We start from the raw sequence: 19,966 nt of genomic DNA, 5'->3' as shown, positions 1-19,966 counted from the left end.
TGATCTGGAAATTGTTCTAAAGCAGGAAATTTGCGCCTTGGTGGCCTGGTAGGACTTGGATAGGACTGCTGGTGGGAGAGGTAGGATGGCGTGCAAGCATGGGTGCAGCTCGGGCTGGGAACACCTAGACCAGAAAGCACAGATGCCTATTTTCAAAGGGTTTCAGAGTTCTTTTACGGCCCCATTCCCATAGTCTGTTTCCACACACAGTGGCCCTAACTTAGCATTGGGGTCTCACCGTGCTTGCATCACTCACCAGCCGAGTGACACCCTCGGAGTGTGGGTTTTTATCTTTGTAAAATGTCAGCAGGGCTAAGACCCTTTTCCTGGTGCTGCTACGGAAGTCATGCAGATGCTCTGCTGTGGTGAGGTGAGTCGCCCTCCTTCCCGCCAGCAGGTTCCTGTAAAGGAGGATCACATGCAGGTGGTGGGGCCCTCACCACTCTGGTGCTTCCAGAGTGCGTCCCCCAGGGGACTCTCCCTGCCCGGCCTCAGCTCGGACATCGCCTCCCTCAGACCATCTGCACAGAGCAGCCTCTGTGTACGAGAGGGACGTTCCCCCCGGGCTGTGTTATCCTTCCTGGTGTTGCCGTGTGGTATCTGTGGAAACGTCTAGTACTGGTTCTTTTTTTTAACTTAAATGTATAACTCAAACGCAGAGCATTCATTTGGTGAACTGCACCTCTGAGATGAAGGCACCCTCTCCTCGCTGGCACTTTGCAACATACTCAGTATTTATTGCTCTTAGATTTTGTAAACATTCTGTGCATACTCAAAAAGGATTTCTTCACTTTTTATTTTTTATTTTTTTTAAAAAATTTTTATTTATTTATGATAGTCACAGAGATAGAGAGAGAGAGGCAGAGACACAGGCAGAGGGAAAAGCAGGCTCCATGCACCGGGAGCCTGACGTGGGATTCGATCCCGGGTCTCCAGGATCGCGCCCTGGGCCAAAGGTAGGCGCTAAACCGCTGCGCCACCCAGGGATCCCTCTTCACTTTTTAAGTAAAGGATTCTGTACGTATTCATTAAACAGCACTGCAGTGTTCATTGTTTCAGGGTTTTATTCATTTTTATCTGTTTGCTCTATTGATTTCTATGAGAAATGTGTTAAAAGTCTCCCTACAAACATGAGTATCTCAGTTTTACACTGTACGTTTGTTGTGTCTTATGTGTATTTGTTCATATAGGTTTGGAATTGTTAGATTTTCCTGGCAAGTGGTTACATTATTACATCTCGCCCTTCTTTATGCCTAATGATGATGTTCATGTGTTACCTGGTTATTGTCCATTTTTCCCAATGGAAACAAAACCTCCTAGAGGACGGGGACCTGATCTGTTTGCTTCCTAGCCTAATGCCTGGCACTTAAGAGGTGTGCGGCAAATTTTGTCGGTGATAGGCCACATGGTTGGGAAGTGTAGGAGTTGGGTCACTCCCAGGAGCTCAGTGTGGAGTGACATCAATCGAGGGGGAAGAGGCAGTCGAGGAAAGCAGAAATGACTGAGGCAGGGTTAGATCTGCAACACTGAATTGCAATGCCTGATATTTTACTACCTTCTTGAGAGGAACAATAAACAAATACAAAGCAAAAACAAATACGTAATCATATATGATTGTTCAGAAATAAATGAGACTTTTCTTAAAAGGGGGAAAGAATATGAAAATGATATAGTGAAAGAAATGAACGTTTCTGGCCAAATTGGAGTCAAAGGCCTTCAAGCCTGAAACAACTGAAAAAAGCCAAACAATACTTGTAACAATATGTTTGAAGACACTGAACAGTAGATAATGAAAGAAGGCAAAACTGGAGAGGTGGGGAACACATGGGGGTGAGTCTCGTTGTCATCACCCAGCTTACTGCCTGGAGACTTTGCAGACTCGGCGAGGGAAGAGCACACTGGTGAAGCCTGGGCCTGTCTACCCGAGTTGAGGAGGAGTTGGCAGTCAGGAGGACAGAGCAGCTGTGGTTGATAGGACAGAGGAGTGAACTGCACAGAGTGAGAGCTCTGGAGACCTACAGAGGCTACCCCTCAAATCTTCAACTGAGTTCTGATTAGTGCATGTTTATAAGGGAACCACACAAGCTGGAGAGAGAGCCACCTAAAAGGAGACCAGGGAACAACCTTCAGAAGTTACACAGGGCTGAGAATAGTTCCTGGAATGGAATTTAAAGCAGTTAGATGTAGATCCTGGTTTCATGGCCACTTGTCACGCCCGTGTCACACTCCATATCACTGCTGTCAGCTAGCCAGTACCTAGGACCCCAGAACTGCTGTGACTCTGAAAGCGCCCTCCAATGCAGTCTTCAGCTCTAAGTGGCTCTGTGGGTGCCTGTGCATCAGAAATCAGTGCCACCACGGCTAGGGTGCTTGCAACCTAGACCTAGTGCCACAAGAGATCCCCCATGGCCACAACATCCCCTGTGGGAGAAAAAGTAATCAGGGGGGTCCTAGCAGGCTTTACCACCAAAGACCCCAACAGACCTTGAAACTAGAGACTAGCAGTCTTGACTTTTGAGGAATCCTAGTGTTTGCTGTGGCTGACCTCAGCTGTGGAGCTGCATGGAGTTCTAGTCCTTCCCTACAACTATAGCTGCCACATCCTTCCTAGCTTGCATTCTCACCCCACCCACAGGTGACGGTCTCTCCCCACCAAAACTGGACTGTAAGGTATGAAAAAGATGATTACATCAAATGCACAGACGTCAACACTAGGCTACAAGAAACAGCAAAAAATCAAGGAAGCATGACACCACCAAGAGAACAGTTTTCCAGTAACCTACTCCATAGAAATGGAGATATATGAATTTCCAGACAAAGAATTCAAAATAATTGTTTTAAGGAAGCTCAGCAAGCTGCAAGAGAACACAGGTACACAATGAAATCAAGAAAAACATATGTGACGAAAATGAGTTTAATAGTAAAAAACAAAAACAAAAAAAAAAACAAAAAAGCAATAAAATAGAAATCCTGGAGCAGAAGAATAAATACAGTGAATGAAGTCAGTGGAGAGCATCAGTAGGAGGCTTGATCAAGCAGAAAAAAGAATTTGTAACCTAAATATCACTTGAAATTATCCAGAGAAAAAATGAAAAAGAACGTAGAAAGCCTCTGTGAATTATGGGACACTAGTAAGCAAAACAATATTTGTATTATGGGAGTCCCAGAAGGCAAAGGAAGATAAAGGGGAAAGAAAAATGATTTTTAAAAATAATGGTTGAAAACTTCCCAAAACTGCAGAGAGGTATGGTCATCCAAGTACATAAAGCTCATAGGTCCCATGGAGGTTCAGCCCAGTGAAGACTTCACCAAGACATGTTATAATAAAACTGTTAAAAGTTTTATAAAAATTATTGTTGTAAAAGAGAGAATTTTGAAAGTAACAGGAGAAACAAACTGATCTGATGAAAGAGAATTGCCATAAGGAGGCTATCAATGGATTTATCAGCAGAGACCTTGCAGGCCAGGAGGGAATCAGATGATATATTCAAAGTGCTAAAAGAAAAAAAAACTGTGAGACAAGAATATTTTATCCAGCGAAGCTGTCCTTCAGGAACGAAGGACAGAGAAAGACAGTTCCAGACAAACAAAAGTTGGGGGAGTTCACCAACACCAGACCTGCCTTAGAAGAAATGCTAAAGAGAGTTCTTCAAGGTGAAATGGAAGGACATTAATTAGTAACATAAAAATATATGAAAGTATAAAACTAACTGGTAAAGGTAAGTATATAGTTATGTCAGAATACTCCTATTGTAATGGTGGCGTGTAAATCACTTCACCTGGTATAAAGTTTAAAAGACAAAATTAGTAAAAATAACTTGCTACAATAATCTGTTAATGGATGCAAAACACTAAAAGATGTAAATTGTGACCAAAAAAACCAATGGGGGGACAGTAAGAAGAGTTTTTGTATGTGATTGGAGTGAAGCTGTTTCAACTTAAAATAGATTGCCATTTAACATAAATGTTGTTAAGTGTTTTATGTAATCTTCATGGTAACCACAAAGCACAATGCGCAGAAGATTAAAAGAATCAAAGGATACCACGATGGAGAATCATCAAATCACAAAAGAAGAAAGCAGGAGAAAGAAACAAAGAAACTGTAAAACAGCCAGAAAAGAAGATGGTGATAAATCTTTACCTATTAACAATTACTTTAAATATGAAGGACTAAGTTCTCCTATCAAAAGACACAGAATACTGAATGTATTAAAAAAAAATACACATATGCTGCCCGCAAGAGACTTACTTCAACTTTAAGGATACATGTAGGCTGAAAGTGAAGGAATGGGAAAAAAAACATTCCATGCTGATGGTAACCAAAAGAGCAGGAGTAGCTATATTTATACAAAAGTAAAAAAAAAAAAAGTAATGAGACAAAGACGATCATTATATAATGCAATTGATTAATCAAGAGAATATAACAGATTATAATGTGATCCCAGAATAAATAAAATCTTAAAAAAGAGAATATAACAATTGTGCAGACATATGTACCTTGCATTGGAACACCTAAGTGTATACAGGTGAGAGTATTAGCAGATCTGAAAGCAGAAATATACAGCAACACAATAATAGTAGTAGGAACTACAATACTTCACTTTTTTTTTTTTTAGGATTTTACTTATTTATTCATGGAGCCACACACACACACACACACACAGAGAGAGAGAGAGAGAGAGAGAGAGAGAGAGGCAGAGACACAGGCAGAGGGAGAAGCAGGCTCCATGCAGGGAGCCCGAGGTGGGACTCGATCCCAGGACCCCGGGATCCTGCCCCGGGCCTAAGGCAGACGCTCAACCACTGAGCCACCCGGGCGTCCCAGCACTTCACTTTCAACATGGGTATATCATCCAGACAGAAACTCATTAGGGATATATTGGGCTTGAGCTACTCTTTAGACCAAATGGGCTTGATAGACATATGTAGAGCTTATCACCCAACAGCAGCAAAATACATCTAAGCACACACGAAGCATTCTCCGTGATAGATCGTACATTAAGTCACAAAACACATCTTGATGCATTAAGAAGACTGAAATCCTATCAAGTATCCTTTCTGAACCCAGTGATATGAAACCAGAAGTTAGTAATGGGAAGAAAGCTAGGAAATTTGCAAACATGGAAATTAATATATTCCTGAACCACCAATCGGTCAAGGAAGAAATCAAAAGGGAAATCTAAAGTATCTTGGAACGTATGACAAGGGAAACACAACATATCAAGACTTACGGGATGCAGCCAAAGCAGTCCTAAGAGGGCAGTAGAAACACCTAACGTAGGGAAAAAAGAAAGCTCTACAGTAAACAACCTATCCTTATACCTCAAGGAACTAGAAAAAGAAGAAACAAGCCCAGTTAGCAGAAGGAAGGAAGATCAGAGCAAAAATAAATGAAATAGACATAAAAAAGCCAATAAAAAAGATTAATGTAATAGCTGTTTTTTTTAAAAGGTAAATAAAATTGACAACATCTGTAAAATATGAAAAGAAAAAACTATTCACCTAAAAATCTATACTCAGAAAGTGTCTTTAAAAACTAGAGGTAAGGGGATCCCTGGGTGGCTCAGCAGTTTCGCTCCTGCCTTTGGCCCGGGGCGCGATTCTGGAGTTCCGGGATCCAGTCCGGCGTCGGGCTGCCTGCATGGAGCCTGCTTCTCCCTCTGCCTGGGTCTCTGCCTCTCTCTCTCTCTGTCTCTCTCTCTCTCTCTCATAAATAAAAATAAATCTTAAAATAAAAAAAAAACCCGGAGGTAGAATATTTATACAAAATATACAAACTCTGAAAGAGTCTGACTCAGGCTACAGGAAACTTGGGAGGCAGCCCTTCAGGTAGAAGAAAGCGGTGCCCGGTGCAGGTCCAAGTCTGCAGAAAATAGTGAGGAGCCCCAGAAAGGGCGACAACGTGAGCAAATGTGAAAGACTTTTTAAGATATTTGAATCTCTTCAAGAGATCATTGGCTGTTTAGAGAGGAGAGACCGGTGGGAATCACAAGACTTCCCGTTGAGATGCCAGCTCCCTCCGGGTTGGGACGGTGGCTTCAGGGCACCGGCAACCAGAGTCCCAGCGGGAGTGCTTCGGAGAGGGACACCCTCATGGTAAAACGTGGATGGAAATGCAAAGGAACCAAAATACCTAAAAGCCACTTTGGAAAAGCAGTGCGGAAAAAAAAAATCTAAAAAAAAATAAAAAAAAGGAAAAGCAGTGCGGTGTCTAGAAGGTGGACGCTGCGTCACCTGAGGACGTACGATAAAGGACAGTAGTTCAGCCAGTGTGGTGCTGCTCGGAAGGAGGTGACGCAGATGAACGGGATGAAAGGAGCCCAGAGTCAGAGCCGCAGACATGAGGCCCGCTGACTTGACACAGGTGTAGTGTTCCTGGAGCAGGTGACTAGCCACGTGGTAGAACAAAGGAAAGCCGTGGCCCCCTACTTCACTCTATATACAGAAATTAGCTCAGAATGCACCGTAGACCTAAATGTGAGAGTCAAAACGATACAGCTTTTAGGAAAAAAAATTAAAAAAAGTCTTTGTGACTTTGAGTTAGGCAAAGAATTCTCAGAAGTGATGTCAAGAGTGTAATCCATACAAGAAATTAATACATTTTGTTAAAACGAAGAACTTTTGTTCTTTGGTATCGTTCAGAAAATGGAAATACCAATGAGATCCCGAGTGCAAATGTCTGCAAATCACATATCTGATAAAGGGCTTCGTATCCAGAGTATGCAGAGAACTCTCAATACTCAAGAAAGCCAACAACGGAAAAAAAAAAAAAAAAAAAAGAGGCGGGGCGACGGGGTGGGGGGGACGCTCTGGATAGACACTTGCCCCGGTGAGGATGCGTGGATGGAGGGAGGAGGCGCTGAGCATCCCGCCCTGTGACGCCACTAACTGCTCTGTCTGGGAAGAGCTGCTTTTCCAAGTCCTGACGACTTCGGCTTTGCTTTTACACAGAACAGTGCACTTCTGGCACTTCCAGCACCAAAAGGGGTGGGTGTTCCCCACCTCGAGCCGTTCTCTGGGACTCCGGCCTACGTGTCCTACAATTTTATGCAACCCTGACGCTCTTAACTGGGGGCAGCGTCAGATCCCACGGGTGAAGGACTCAATCCCACAAGGCTGCCCCCCGACTTTGGTGCCAACAGCGAGGAGAGAGGTCCCCAAGTTACCCGCAGCTTCTGTCATCTTTGCCTGCGAGTGAGGGGCTCCCGCAACCGCCTCCTCGGGTTTGATTAATTTTCCAGAGCAGCTTACAGGACTCAGGGACACACGTTTGCCGACTTCTTGTGTAATAAATGACGTGATAAAGGATGCAGATGAAGGCACAGATGAAGAGACACAGAGGGAGGGTCTGGGAGAGGCCCAGGCGAGGCGGGAGCTTCTGTCCCTGCGGAGTTGGTGGGTCACGCTCCCCACGTGTGGACGAGTTACCCACCTGGAGGCTCCTCGAACTCGGTACTATTGGGATTTCATGGGCCTTCATGTGTAGGCATGATCCAGTTATCGGTCCGCTTCCAGCCCCTCCCCACTCTGGAGGATGGGACGGGCTCAGAGTCCCAAGCTTGCAATCACGGGTGAGCAGCCCCCACCCGGGAGCCCACGGGAGTCTCACCCTTGGAAGGAAAGATGCCCCCGGGGCACCCCGAGGGTGTCGGGAGTGCTCCCCCGGGAACGAGGCGGAGACGGCCGTGCACCCTGCACAGCAGCAGACCCACGACCGCAGCCGGGCCCCACTCCCCGGGGGGAGGGCCGGAGGCCTCCGCTCTCCTCGGCCCTGGCTTGCAGCCCCGCAGAGCCGCACGCGGTTTGGTAGAGGCCAAGGGTGCCCCTGAAGCCCCCGGGCCTGCTGCCCACCGCCTCTCCTCCGCCTCTCCCAGCCCTGTCGGGGACCAAGTAAAACACATTTGCCGCATTCTATGAGTTCATCTGAAGTTGACATGATTATGTAAAAATTCAATGTCCAGTGAAATCGTCTCCCCCACCCCACCCCCCCGGCCTCCGCCCGGCACACAGTTAAAAAGGTTTTTTAAAAAAACTGTTTTTCACTTAACATCTTTGCATTTGGGGGAAACATCTTAAGCTTTCGTTGTATGTCTTTGTATTCTCTGATTTTTTGTTGTTGTTGAATCTCTACCTAGCACATTAGTTATATTTTAAAACGGTCTTTGAAGCCGAGGAATGTGCGTGATTGCGTCGTTCGTGAAGCATCTGCCCCGCTGACAAAACCCGTGTGTCCTGCAGGATCCCGGGAAGCTGATTGAAATCGAATGCCTGGAGTACGAACTGGAAGCTTTAAGACTCGAGAGTAAAGTTAAAATCTACGTCCGAGCAGCTGTTGAGGTAAGTCCCTGAGCAGGAGTCAGCGACTCGGAGCGGTTTCCACGTGTCCTGGAAGCTGCTGGCTCCCGGGAGGCGGGGACACGAGGCCAGCGCCCCAGTCTGCGGGTTCACACCCGTGACACGGCCTCTGGTGGGAGCCGCACCAGGACTGGCTGCCGCCCCCCACGGCATCCCTGGGCCCGTCGGGGTCCCGCAGCCCGTGTGTGGGGCTGGAGGGGGGCAGGGGAGCCCCTGGGGAGCCCTCCTGCCGCCCGTGTGCAGCTGCTCTTCCCCTCGCCAACGTGCACGCTGACGGCACTTGCCCTTGGTCAGGGCCTCTGTGTCCCCGTCGTGGCTCTTTGCCCCTGTGACTCTTGTCCAGGAAGGCAGGAGTGGCCTGCCCGGTGTGGGGCCATCCTCCTCGCTGGGCCTGGGGGTGGGGTAAGGTCACTGCCAGGGACGGGGGCCAGGGGGTTCCAGGGGTGAGCAGAGGAGGGTCGCCAGAGGGGGTTGGGCATACAGGGACCCCGGGCGTGCATGGGGAGGGGCGGGGAGGCAGGTCCCAAGGGCTCACACTGGGTTGTGTGAGCGCAGGGCCCAGAGCAGGGGGTTGTGTGAGCTCAGGGTCCGGAAGCAGGGGTGCGAGCTCGGCTCACTGTCCCTCCCGTCTGCTTACTTCGCGCGGTAGGATTTGGCCCAGCAGCCCTGGCCAGAGAAGGAATCCAGAGAGTATTTTAGACGAGTTTTGAATGAGGATTTTGCAGCTTAAAAAAAAAAAAAATCTGTTGAAACAGTCACGGTGGCCCCTGTGGATTTGGAGGCCGGTGCGGTGGGATGAGCTCGGGTGCCTCCGGGGGCCAGGGATCCGCCGTCCAGGCTTCGTACCCGCACCCCCAGCTTCCCGTGCCCCCTTGCACTGGCACGTGTGGCTGCCGGCGTGGACCCATCTGGCTCCTGGCAGAGCCTGTCCAGGGGCGCAGGCGGTGGTTGGCAGAGCCCACCGGGGCCACGTTCGAGCAGAGGAGGCAGTGGTGCGCGGGGCCCCTGTGCTGCTGCCCCGGGCGCCCGTTCACCAGCAGCAGGACGGACACCCTGGGGGTGGCGGCAGCCAGAGGCCGCGGGACGTGGGGCGAGCTCAGGCCCGCTGGCAGCCCCGGTGGGCTCTGAGGAAGCGTGGGGCTGGTAACCGGGTCCACGGATCCTCAGATGTGGGGCCGGAGCCTGTGGGGTGGGAGGAGCGCATAGCAGAGCAGAGGTGTTCCTGGGGTGCTCCCCGGCCTCAGGGCGCAGTGAGCAGACAAGCCGGAGAAATGCTGGTGGAGTCAATTCACGGAAGAGAAGCGTGTCCCTGGGTGTGCAGAGCCCGTTCTAGGCCCTTTACGGAGGCGTCGAATACACAGCGGGGCCTTCCGGGGACGCTGCCCCGGCCAGACCTGCCCTGGCCCGCCGGCTGCCTCCTGACCCTCCAGCCCCAGGGCGGTGCGCGCTCCTCACCTCCCGTCCTCACGGACCGGCCCGTGTGTTTTGTGCAGACGCAGCTGAATCTAGTGCAGAGGCTTGACGTCGCGCTCCAGCGAGCCGTGCGCCTGGGCGACCCCAGGCTCATCCACGTGGTGTGCACCACGCAGTGGAACACGTGTCTCCCTTTGCTCCAGCACAACCTGCGCTACCACCTGCGGAAGCCGCTGACCAACATCGCGGACATCCTGGAGAAGGTGGACAGGTAGCTGCCCTCCAGGGGGCCGCTTGGGCGGGAGCAACCTGGCGCGGAACCCTCCAGCACCGGGGACATGAGGCGATCTGACTCGGGCCCCAAGCAGCCGTGCCAGCAGGAAACTCCCCCTGCGTCAGAGGCTGGAGTGTGCCCGGGGCGGGGCCGGGTGGGCCTCCTCAGCCGCTGCCAGGCTCTCAGGGCAGCCCGGCCCCGCCGAGTCGCGAGCCTGCAGGCGCACCCCCAGCAGCGGGAACCCCTTCGGGTCGCCTGACGGCCGGCGCCTGCATGCGGGGTCTGTGCTCTACCAGCCACTGTGGGGGGCCTGCAGGCCGGGAAGCCAGCGCCCATCACCTGGTGCCTGGAACACTCCGGGGTCAGCGCTGAGGCGACACCCGCCTTCTGTGCTCACTGCGTCGGAGGCATACATCACGCACTTGTGAGCGCCTGCCCGGGGCCAGGAGCCACGCCGGCCTGGACACACACAGCGAGGGTGTGCGGCCAAGTGCCTGCACCCACGCCTGCCCCTGTGCCCCAGTCTCCACCTGCACCCACACCTGCTCCTGTGCCCCGTCTCTACCCGCACTCCCGTCTCCACCTGCACCCATGCCTGCCCCTGTGCCCGTCTCCACCTGTCCCCCATCTCCACCTGCACCATGCCTGCCCCTGGCCCCGTCTCCACCTGTGCACGTCTCCACCTGCACCCCCCATCTCCACCTGCACCCACGCCTGCCCCTGCACCCCTGTCTCCACCTGCACTCCCGTCTCCACCTGCCCCCCCGTCTCCGCCTGCACCCACACCTACATCTCCACTCTGCGCAGTAGGCTGGTCGTGTTAAGTGCTAAGAAGGCAGTGAAGCAGGGAGGGAGGGGCAGAGGATGCTGTTTAGGCAGAGTGGTCCCGGTTGGTCCCTGAGAAGCCCACTTCCTGTTGGAGTCCAGGCAGAGGGGATGGCCTGGGGGCTGGGGGGTGACGCCCCAGGAGCAGAGCCCTGTGTCCACCCTGAAGGGGGCTTGTGAAGGCCCCTCCCCTCAGGACAGGGGTTCTGCTGGGGGGTCATCAGAGGACCTGGCATGGAGGAGGGGTGTTCAGTGGTCAGATGGCTGCTCTGCGGCTGTTGAGAATAGCCTGAGACAGAGCTGGCACGGCGTGCAGCTGACATGGTGGCCTGGAAGCCAGCGGGGCCCAGGGGACGGATCCGAGGGAGGCAGGCGGCACACACCCCTGGCTTGAGAGGCCGTGGGAATTGTGTCTGGAGCTCGCAGGGATCTTCAGGGAGGTCACCTGGGCTGCGGACAGGGCGCCAGGCAACCGGGAGGGTGGGGCGGGGTTCCAGTGCTGGGGGGAGCGGGCTGTGCGGGGAGGAAGGTCGGCAGCGGGTGCGGGTGGGCGGCCGGCGGCTGGAGGTCGTGCGGGCCACCTCCCCGCGCTTTCTCATTCCCTTTTTTTTTTTTTAAATTGGAGTTCGATTTGCCAACATAGAGTATCACACCCGTGCTCATCCCGTCACGTGCCCCCTCAGTGCCCGTCACGCAGTCACCCCAACCCCCCGCCTCATTTCCAGCAGTTCTTTGTGTTGCAGATTGTCTATGATTCTTTCTTGTCTTTGGCCTGTTTTTAATCTTAAGGACTTTATTTCCCATTTCCCAATCTGTCCTATTAGTTTGCATCCACCTTTGCTGGAGCTTTGAAGACTACTTGCCGTTCCCCTTTCTCTCCCATAATTCTGTCGTGATGACGTTGAGGCGTGGAGCACAGACCACGTGTGTGAACACCTGGTCTGCCGACGGGTCCTCGAACCCAGACGGCGTCATGCTGTGTCTCTGGAGACGGTCCCGTGCCTTGTCTCCTTTGTTCTTTGCCGCGAACTACGCGGAGTTTTGGGGGTCGAGCCAGCCTTGCGCTGTGCACACGGCCTGGTGTAGCCACGTTGCAGCGTGCTGCCCGCTTAGGGCCTGGGGTCGTGTCGCAGCGCTCCGCGTGTCTGGTGACGGGGACGCTGGCCCGCCAGGGTCGGACGGCACGTCAGGCTGACTTTGTAAATGCTTTGGGAGCTGGGCAGCCTCTTTCTCCCCTGCTTTCTGAAGGAGTCTGCAGATATTGGTGTTTTTCCATACATGGTTGATAGAACCCAGTGGAAAGCTCTGGGCCTGGGGGCTATTCCCATGGGGAGGCCCGGGCGGCCACAGCCCCGTGGTATGTTGACGGGAGGGAGTCCTGGTGGCAGCCGGGGCATCGCCCGCCTGTGCCCAAGGGGTCTGGCCTTCCGTCCCCGGTGGGCCGCGCTCATCCCAGCGAGCGCCCGAGGGGACGGCCTCCGGCTCGAGCAGGCTGGCCTCTCACTCCCCGTGGATAATCAGTGTCGCTCTGTGTGGTTCCAGACGCCATGCCTGCATGTTTGGGGTCGTGTCTGCCCCCTTAGCCTCCTGCCGCCCCACCCCGCCCGGAGGCCCCATGTGTGGCAGTCACAGCCTCCGCAGCTGCACAGCCTCTCCGCTCCCTACTTTTACTCCCCACCCCCCACCGAGCACCTTCAAGTTAAAGCCTGGAGCGTGGCTTGACGCGGGCGTCTGGTGGGCATCCGCCGTCCTCCTTTCATCTACTGGGACCATCTGTGCGGTGGCTGGAGCTCCAGCCCCTCCGCTGTCGCGTGGCGCTTGTCTTCAACCTCATTTCTTTCTGCTCGTCCCTTCTGCTTCCTGCTGCTCCTTCCCTGCCTTCCTTGAGGTTAATTTTTAGAATCCTGCTCCATTTCCTCCACTGGCTTCTTTGTTTCTCGGCCGCACCTCCTGGGGCGGGCAGGGGGGTGTCGATCGAGGGCCAGTAACACGGGTCGTCAGGCGGTGGGGTGCGCGGGGGCAGCTGCACGCCCCCCCACGCCCCAGGGTAGAGCCTTGCCCGCCTCCCCCCTCACCGCGCCCACGCCTTCCCGCGCTTGTGCTCGTGGGTTTCATGTCGAGACAGACGCATCCTCCACGTACGTGGATCCACCTCCGCTGCAGGGCGGTCATCTGCTCTGAGCAGCCAGCGGTTTGATTGTTGTCTTTAAGAAAATCACAGAGGAAAACAGTAGTTTTACCTCGTTTGCTGATCCCGCAGGCTCTTTCCTTCCCGCACGTCCGACTTCTCTCTCACCTGCTTTATTTCAACCCCAAACCTTCCTGCTGGAGACGGACTCTTCCTGTCGACCTGGAAAGGCCTTTCCCTCACCCTCATCCTTGAAGGCTGTTGCCACCGGCTACTGGGTTCTGGGTTCCTAGACGTTGTTCTGCAGATGCGGGAGCCTCTGGCAAAGAGGCCTCTGTGCTCGGGCGAGGCTGCGCCCCACGCCGGGGGGTCCCCACGCAGGCTGCGGTCCTGCCGCTCCTCCTGTTTTCAGAGTCCCGACTGGGGTTTTCTCTGGAGCCTTTAGAAACTCCTCCGCGGGTCTGCTGGGACGCTCAGACGCGGACGGGGCCTCTCATGAGCCGTTCGGCCGGGCGGCCGCCTCCTGGGACTCGAGCTGTGCACACGCCCTGAGTCCTGCCCGCAGGTCCCGAGCCTCTGGCGTGTCTACGGTCTTGCTCGTGCAACCTGCGCTCCGGCGGGCGATCTCTGGGCTCGCTGGCTCCCCCGTCCCCGGCCTGCTGTGAGCCGCGAGCCCCGAGCAGTGGCTCCCCAACGTCGCGTATTCTGATTCCCAGCCCTGGTCTCCTGAGAGTCCACGCCTGTTCTGTCCTTACTGTTGTCTTCCCGCAGGTTTGTGGACACATTTTGTGTTGCAGCGTCCGTGTTGAAGGACTTCTCTGGTAAACCCAACATCTGTTCCTTCCCATGTCCTGACGCTGGGTCTCATTCTTCTCTTCCCTTGCACGTCTAGTGTTACCGTGGTGTGCGGGGCGTCGTGGGAGATGCGCCAGGAGTGCTTGGCCCCCGCCCTCTTAATTCGTGTTGTAGTAGCTGTTGAGTTAACTACGTCTGGTGATGAGCGGGCTCTTGCCCGTGCGGTCTCCGTCCCAGGCTGTGCTCCCGTCTCGCCCCCCTGGCTCGGCGGCCCCTGCTCTGTCCCCGGTGGGGGCCACAGTCACGGGCTCCACCCCCCCCCCGATCCTCCAGGGGCTGCAGCCTCGTGCTGCCCGGAGCCCCGTGCTGGTAAAGCTGGCGTATTTGGCTCAGGTGGATGGTGGTTACGTGTGGCAGAGTCACTTCCCACGGCTGGAAGTGGAAGTTAAGCCTGAGATTTTCTCACTTCTATGTCCTTGTCAGCTGGTTCCGTTCCTCTGCTCCGGGAGGTCTGGGTCCGCTCACGGGAGTCACTGCCTCCTCGAGTGAGCTGTCTGTCCTCCCCCCGCGCGTGTGCTGCTGGCTTGCCTCGGCCGGTTCTTCAGCTCGGCCAGCCCTGGGCGGGTCTCCCGCGGTGGGGTCTCCTCCGGGCCCGTGACTCAGTGCAGGGCCTGTCCCAGAAACGTGGCGCATTCTGGGCAGAGTCTGTGGGAGCTGGTTCCCTGGCAAGTGTGGACCTCCCCCGGCACTAACCAGGGACGGCTCACGGGTGTGGGTGAAGCCACAGGCACTCCCCTGTCCCTGAGGTCACAGGCACGGACACCTCCGTCTGCGCTCAGTCAGTTCACAGGTCCTGCAGAACTTGGATTCGGCCAAATTGGTCGGGTTTGCTAATGCTGGTTCCCAGGACGGTGGCCATGACGTGGGGTCTGCCTCAGCCAGGCAGGGGCGAGCACCTGTGGGGCACGGTGGGTGGGACGGCACTGATGGACAGAGATGGCAGTGGCGATGTTGCAAGCTTCCGTGTCCGCTGGGCCCTCCACCAGCAGGTCTCAGTGGCACGTCCCCAGTCTGCTGACCTGCTGCTCCTTAGCCCCGGAGCCCCGGTCCTAGCCGCTCTGCAGGGACCTCCCTGCTCCTCCTCGCTGGGAGTCCCTCGGGCCAGGCCGGGGGAGCTGAGGATGCCGGGAAGCCCAGGCGGCAGGAGGGTCTCCCTGGGGCCTGTGTAGCACACGCTGTCCCTCCGCAGCCTCATGGTCCTGCTCCGCTGCCAAGTGCACATGGAGATGGCTCACATCGACGAGGACGAGGACCGGCTGGAGCCGGCCATGCAGCACTTGCAGAAGGCCATGCTCCTGGACAGCCTCGGCCTCTACCAGGACCAGCTCACGATGGCCTTCAACCGGCTGCACCTGTGCACCATGCAGTACCAGTCCCCCGAGCGCGCGGAGGACAAGGCCATCATGGCCATCGAGCAGGTGCCGTCACGGCCTCTGTGTGGGACAGCCCGGGCGGTGTCGCCTCAGACGGCGTAACAGCCTACTCTCCATACCTTCTCTTCCTGTTGCAGGCAAAAAAAGCTATCCCGAAGGATAGCGTCAGGAAGAAGCGGGCTCTCCTGGTGAACGCGGGCCTGGCGCTAGCCCCCGACACCTTCCAGATCGTGCTCGACAGCGAGAACGAGGCCAAAGGTACACCGCGCCCTCACTCCCGGAGCCCAGAAGGTTTCTGCTCACGAACCGCCCCGAGCCTCACGTCCTCGGGAAGCAGACTCCCTGCCCGACATGTGGGGACTGTGCTGCGCCCCGCCTGAGGTCTGCACCCGCTGTGCAGGCCTTGATGTGTGGTCTGGGTCTCCACGTGGCCACCGTCACCCGGGACCCTGTCACCGCAGGACGGACCATCACGGTCTGGAGGCCTGGGGCCCAGATGAGGTGTCGGCGGGGCGGGGAGCAACCCCTGAGCCCGGGCAGAGTGCGGCCCTGCCCCTTTGGCCTACAGCCGGTGGTCTTCTCCGGGTCTTCACAGCATCTTCCCTCTGTACCTGTTTCTCTGGGTCCTGAGTTGCCCCTTTTAAGGACGTCTATCGTAATGGATTAGGATCCACCCTAATGATCTCACTGTAACTAGATTGTCCCTGTAGAGACCCAAGTAAGGTCGCATCGTGAGGTTCTGGGCTTAGGGCTCCATCAGACCTTTCCGGGGACACTGATCCACCAAGCACATCACGTCCTTGTGGACGGCCAGTCTGTGCCCAGCTGGGGCCCCACCACGGCCGCCCCAGGGCTCTGCGTCCCCAGCCGTCATGCCCTAGCGGTGGGGGCGGACGGCCTGGGACGTGGCCCTCTGTCGGCCGCCGGGCTCATCTGAGGTGTGGTGGTGCCACCGCGGGTTTCCACGTTGCCCAGCCAGTGTCGGGCTGTGGCGGCAGTGCTGACGTGCTCCCAGCAGCAAGCTGGCTGCCCACCTGCAGTAGCCCAGCCGGAGATGGCCTCGTGGCCCCGCATGGTGAGGGTCTTCCGGGGGCTCTGAGGGCCGGCTCCTGGAGGGGCTGGCATGTTGGCTGAGGGGAGCCACTTGTGCTGCACGCCCTGCACGACTGTGCTGGGCAGCCGGCGCCCGGAGCGGCTGGGCTCTCGTAGTCTGTGCTTTCCTCGCCAGCAGGAGCCTCCGGCACCAGGCAGACCAAGGGGCCGGGCCACGGGGTGGGGGGGGGCGTCGAGCAGGGCCCGCCAGGCGCACCGGCCCATGGAGACGCAGCTCCGCCCGGCCCGGGGTCCCTCACCATCAGCCTCAGCCTTGCGTTTCCACTTCCACCCTCAGTTTCCACGGGGAAGATCAGGGGCCGGTTCACCTACCTGTTCGCGAAGGCGCGGCACCACATCATCAGCGTGGACAAAGCCGCTGGGCATTTGCAGCGCCTGGGGAACAAGAACGACAAGGAGAGGTGGGTGGGCAGCACCTGACCCGGGGACAGGACGGGTGCGGGGCAGATGGCAGGGAGAGCGCGGGTGCCTGCCACGACCCGGGAGCACCGTGGCCCCACGCAGCAGCAGCAGCGGGGCTCTGGGCCGCTCCCGCCTCGCCCACTCCTCGTGTCCACACTTCCCTGTCCCGTGAGCAGGATCCAGATCTGGGCGGAGCTCGCCAAAGTGGCGCGGAAGCAGGGAGTGTGGGATGTTTGCCGGGCCGCCAGCCGCTTCTGCCTCCTGTACGACAACGTCAAGGTGAAGAAGCCCACGTGGCTGAAGAAAGGTACGGGGCATGGCCGCGCGTGTGCTGCTCGGGGCTTCGGCCTCCCTGGAACCGGAGCCGAGGGGCCGTGGGGCCGTCAGCTCAGGGTGGCCGGGGACGGGCGCCTGTGCCGGAGCCCAGCTCAGCGGGGCCCATCGGGCCCTCCGTGCAGCGGCCGCTCTCGCCGTGTCTGCTGGCCCTCCGGTCCCCTGAGGTCGTCAGGGGCTCAGCGCAGGCGCCTGCCGAGAGCAGGGAAACGGGCCGCTGCGTGGGAGCCTGGGGGCGGAGGGCGGAGCGCAGGGCTGACTGTGAAGGCGGGACCGGCACCGGCAGGCGGGTCCCTCAGGAGTGGGGGGCGGCCAGCTCCCGGCGTCGGCACAGGGTCTGGGACGGCTCGGGGCAGCTCTGGAGGGGCCGCGGTCTAGTGGACTGTGAGGACACAGGGACATGCAGCGGCCCCACGGCCGGGCACGGGGCTGTCGGGGCCACTGGGCACGGGGTGGGGGGGCCAGGGCCGCTGGGCATGGGGGTGTTGGGGCCACTGGGCACCGGGGGGGGGCTGGGGCCGGGGCTGCTGGGCATGAGGTTGCCACAGGCTGGGCGGGGCCAGGGCTTCTCAGGTGCAGAAGTGCAGGAGGAAAAGCCACGACTGTGTCGGGAACGTCCTCAGATGAGCTGGGGCCAGCTGACCTGGGGCCGCCTTGGCCGTCGTCGCCGGGGGCCCGGCCCACCGTCCTGGGCAGAAGGCCCGCTTCCCAGAGACCAGCACGACCCCACAGCTGGGGTGGGCCAGGACCCCTGTGCTTTGTTTGCTGGGAAAGCCGAGCATGTCTGGCCGAGGCTGCACCGTGGCTCTTTCCCTCAGGGAGGAAGAAGGGCGGAGACAGCTCGGCCCAGGACGCCCGGGGCCCGTCGGAGGTCCCCCTGCAGAAGCAGGTGTCGTCCAGCCTGCTCCGGAAGTTCGCGGAGGTGGGGTTCATCAGTGCAGAGGTGCGCCCCTGTCTGCAGCGTGCGCCCAGCGGGCACCCCGACACGGTCTCCGGGAACGGCAGTGCGGGGGGGGGGCGCTTTCCTGGGCTCACGAAGGTGTCGCGATGATCTCGTGTTCCTTAGAAGTCATTTCTGAATCCCGAGCCCTAAGTCTGGAGGTACCACAGGTGACCGTTGCTGCGTGTGGGGGTGTTTGCGTCGGAGTGGGCTTCGACGGCACCTTTAGCGAGGTGTAGTAGGGAGGAGGGCTGGGTGTTCTGGGGACCGGCCCCCGGGGCCTTCCCGGGCGTCACGGCCGCCGCCGGAGTGAGCACAGGGGACCGCAGGCTCCGTCTCAGCCACGCACCTGCACCCGCACCCAGGGAGGGGATGCGTGGTGACGTTTGTCACTTCATGATTCCTGGAGCCGCTTCCCATGGTTTCTCTTGGGGTCAGTGGGGAAACCCGAATGATTCGGTCAGGGTCTGCCGAGCGCCTCCCGAGGGCGGGCCCGGTGCTGTGAGCTGGGGACACGGTGGTGACGGGCGGAGCCCTGTGCTGGGGAGGCGGCAGCCAGGAGCGGCAGGGCCGTGGGCCCTGCTGTGAGCAGCCCCGCCCGCCGGCGCCGGCGCGCCCAAGGGCAGTCAGTGTCTCCACACACTTGCGGAGTGACCGGGGGCGGGGGTGGCGCTGGCCAGGCACTTGGTGCCGTCGAGAAGTGAGCGTGTCTGAGGCAGGGGCCGACCAGGCTGGAGCTCCTGGCAGGGCCTTCTCTCCCCGAGACACAGCATTTATGGGTGAGACGCGAGCAGGGGGCGGCGGGGAGGACGCTCGAGGCCGGGGAGACCGCGGCTTCCTCCCGGGGCCCGCCCACCTCGGCCAGGCTGCGCCTTCCCGCCTGGCGCCCGGGCCCTCTCCTGCGACCGCTCCTGCCGCGCCCTTCCTTCCCAGGCCACCGTGCACCTGCTGCGGTCGGAAGGTGTGGAGCTAAATGACCGTCCGCAGCCCCCCGAGGACCTGAGCCAGCACTCGGCTGCCTACACACTCGAGTCCCCGGAGGACAACACGCAGTGGATCACGTACCAGTAGGTGGCCTGCCGGGACCCGGGCGACCCCGCAGCGGTGGGGGCGGCAGGGCGCAGGCTCAGGGTGACCGTGCGCAGCCCAGGGCCGCGGTTCGCGCCGTGTGCCTGGAAGCACAGATGTGTCTGGTGTGTTTTAGGAGACTTCGAACTGCCTCCTTCCAGTGGGTCTGTTACTAGTGCAAATGGGAGAAGAGGAGGTGGTGTTAGTGGCGGGCGTGTGCGGGGGGCGCGCTCTGTGTGCTCCGAGGACGGCTCCTCACGGGACCTGCCGCGGGGCCAGGAGGCAGCCGCGGTCGCAGGGGCAGCCCCGCGCAGGGGCCTCTTCCCGGCCCCAGACGCCGCAGGCCGCTGGCAGAGGTCACGTTCGTGCCTTTGATGCCCGTTTGGGGGAGGCGTCCCTTCGGGGGAAGCCTGAGGGGGCGTTGCTCCGCAGGACCTGGATCGAGGGACTGTCGCAGAGCGCCATGAACTGCTGGCTGCGGTCCGCCGAGATCGGACGAGAGATCCAGGAGAGCTGGATCGTGCAGAATGCGGTGGTCTACGTCCTGAACCACAACCACCACCTCATCGTGGCCGGGAGGCAGAAGGAGCTCGTGGACACCTTGGACCACCTCCTGAGCATCGTCAAGGCCACGGGCCACAGCGGGTGGGTGCGCTGGCGGGCACGGCGCGCCCAGCCCCATGGAGGCTCCATCCACTGCCCCGAGACCGCTCCCTGCGGGGAGGGCTGGGACATGGGGGGCTGCTCAGGCCGTCCCGGCTCTTTGCTGCCCTGCACCCCCAGCGGTGCTCACCCTCCCGCACACAGCCCCGCCCCTGCCCCGCAGCGGCCCTGCGTGGATCCCGCCAACCTCACTGTTCGAGATAGAAGGATTTTGAGGAAGGTTT

At 57.7% G+C, this 19,966-nt stretch overlaps 1 protein-coding gene and 1 non-coding gene across 2 annotated transcripts in view; one reads left to right on the top strand and one right to left on the bottom strand.

The window, feature by feature from the left end:
- CFAP46 (cilia and flagella associated protein 46) overlaps positions 1 to 19,966 on the top strand; it is a 95,184-nt gene that overhangs the window by 11,900 nt on the left and 63,318 nt on the right. The window contains exons 10-18 of the mRNA XM_055346327.1: positions 8,239 to 8,337; positions 9,849 to 10,039; positions 15,040 to 15,268; positions 15,361 to 15,481; positions 16,614 to 16,737; positions 16,915 to 17,045; positions 17,890 to 18,014; positions 18,945 to 19,078; positions 19,512 to 19,724. Coding sequence (XP_055202302.1) covers positions 8,239 to 8,337; positions 9,849 to 10,039; positions 15,040 to 15,268; positions 15,361 to 15,481; positions 16,614 to 16,737; positions 16,915 to 17,045; positions 17,890 to 18,014; positions 18,945 to 19,078; positions 19,512 to 19,724 — 1,367 coding nt within the window. The remainder of the gene's footprint in view (positions 1 to 8,238; positions 8,338 to 9,848; positions 10,040 to 15,039; positions 15,269 to 15,360; positions 15,482 to 16,613; positions 16,738 to 16,914; positions 17,046 to 17,889; positions 18,015 to 18,944; positions 19,079 to 19,511; positions 19,725 to 19,966) is intronic.
- Positions 4,736 to 4,818, bottom strand: TRNAL-UAG (transfer RNA leucine (anticodon UAG)). The gene is given in 2 exon segments: positions 4,736 to 4,777; positions 4,783 to 4,818. It is a non-coding gene; the product is annotated as a tRNA-Leu (tRNA).

The sequence above is a fragment of the Nyctereutes procyonoides genome, unplaced genomic scaffold, assembly GCF_905146905.1.
Source record: "Nyctereutes procyonoides isolate TBG_1078 unplaced genomic scaffold, NYPRO_anot_genome, whole genome shotgun sequence".
Taxonomy (NCBI): Eukaryota; Metazoa; Chordata; class Mammalia; order Carnivora; family Canidae; genus Nyctereutes; species Nyctereutes procyonoides.
The sequence above is the reverse complement of the archived record's forward strand: the minus strand, read 5'-3'. Positions and strand labels throughout refer to the sequence as shown.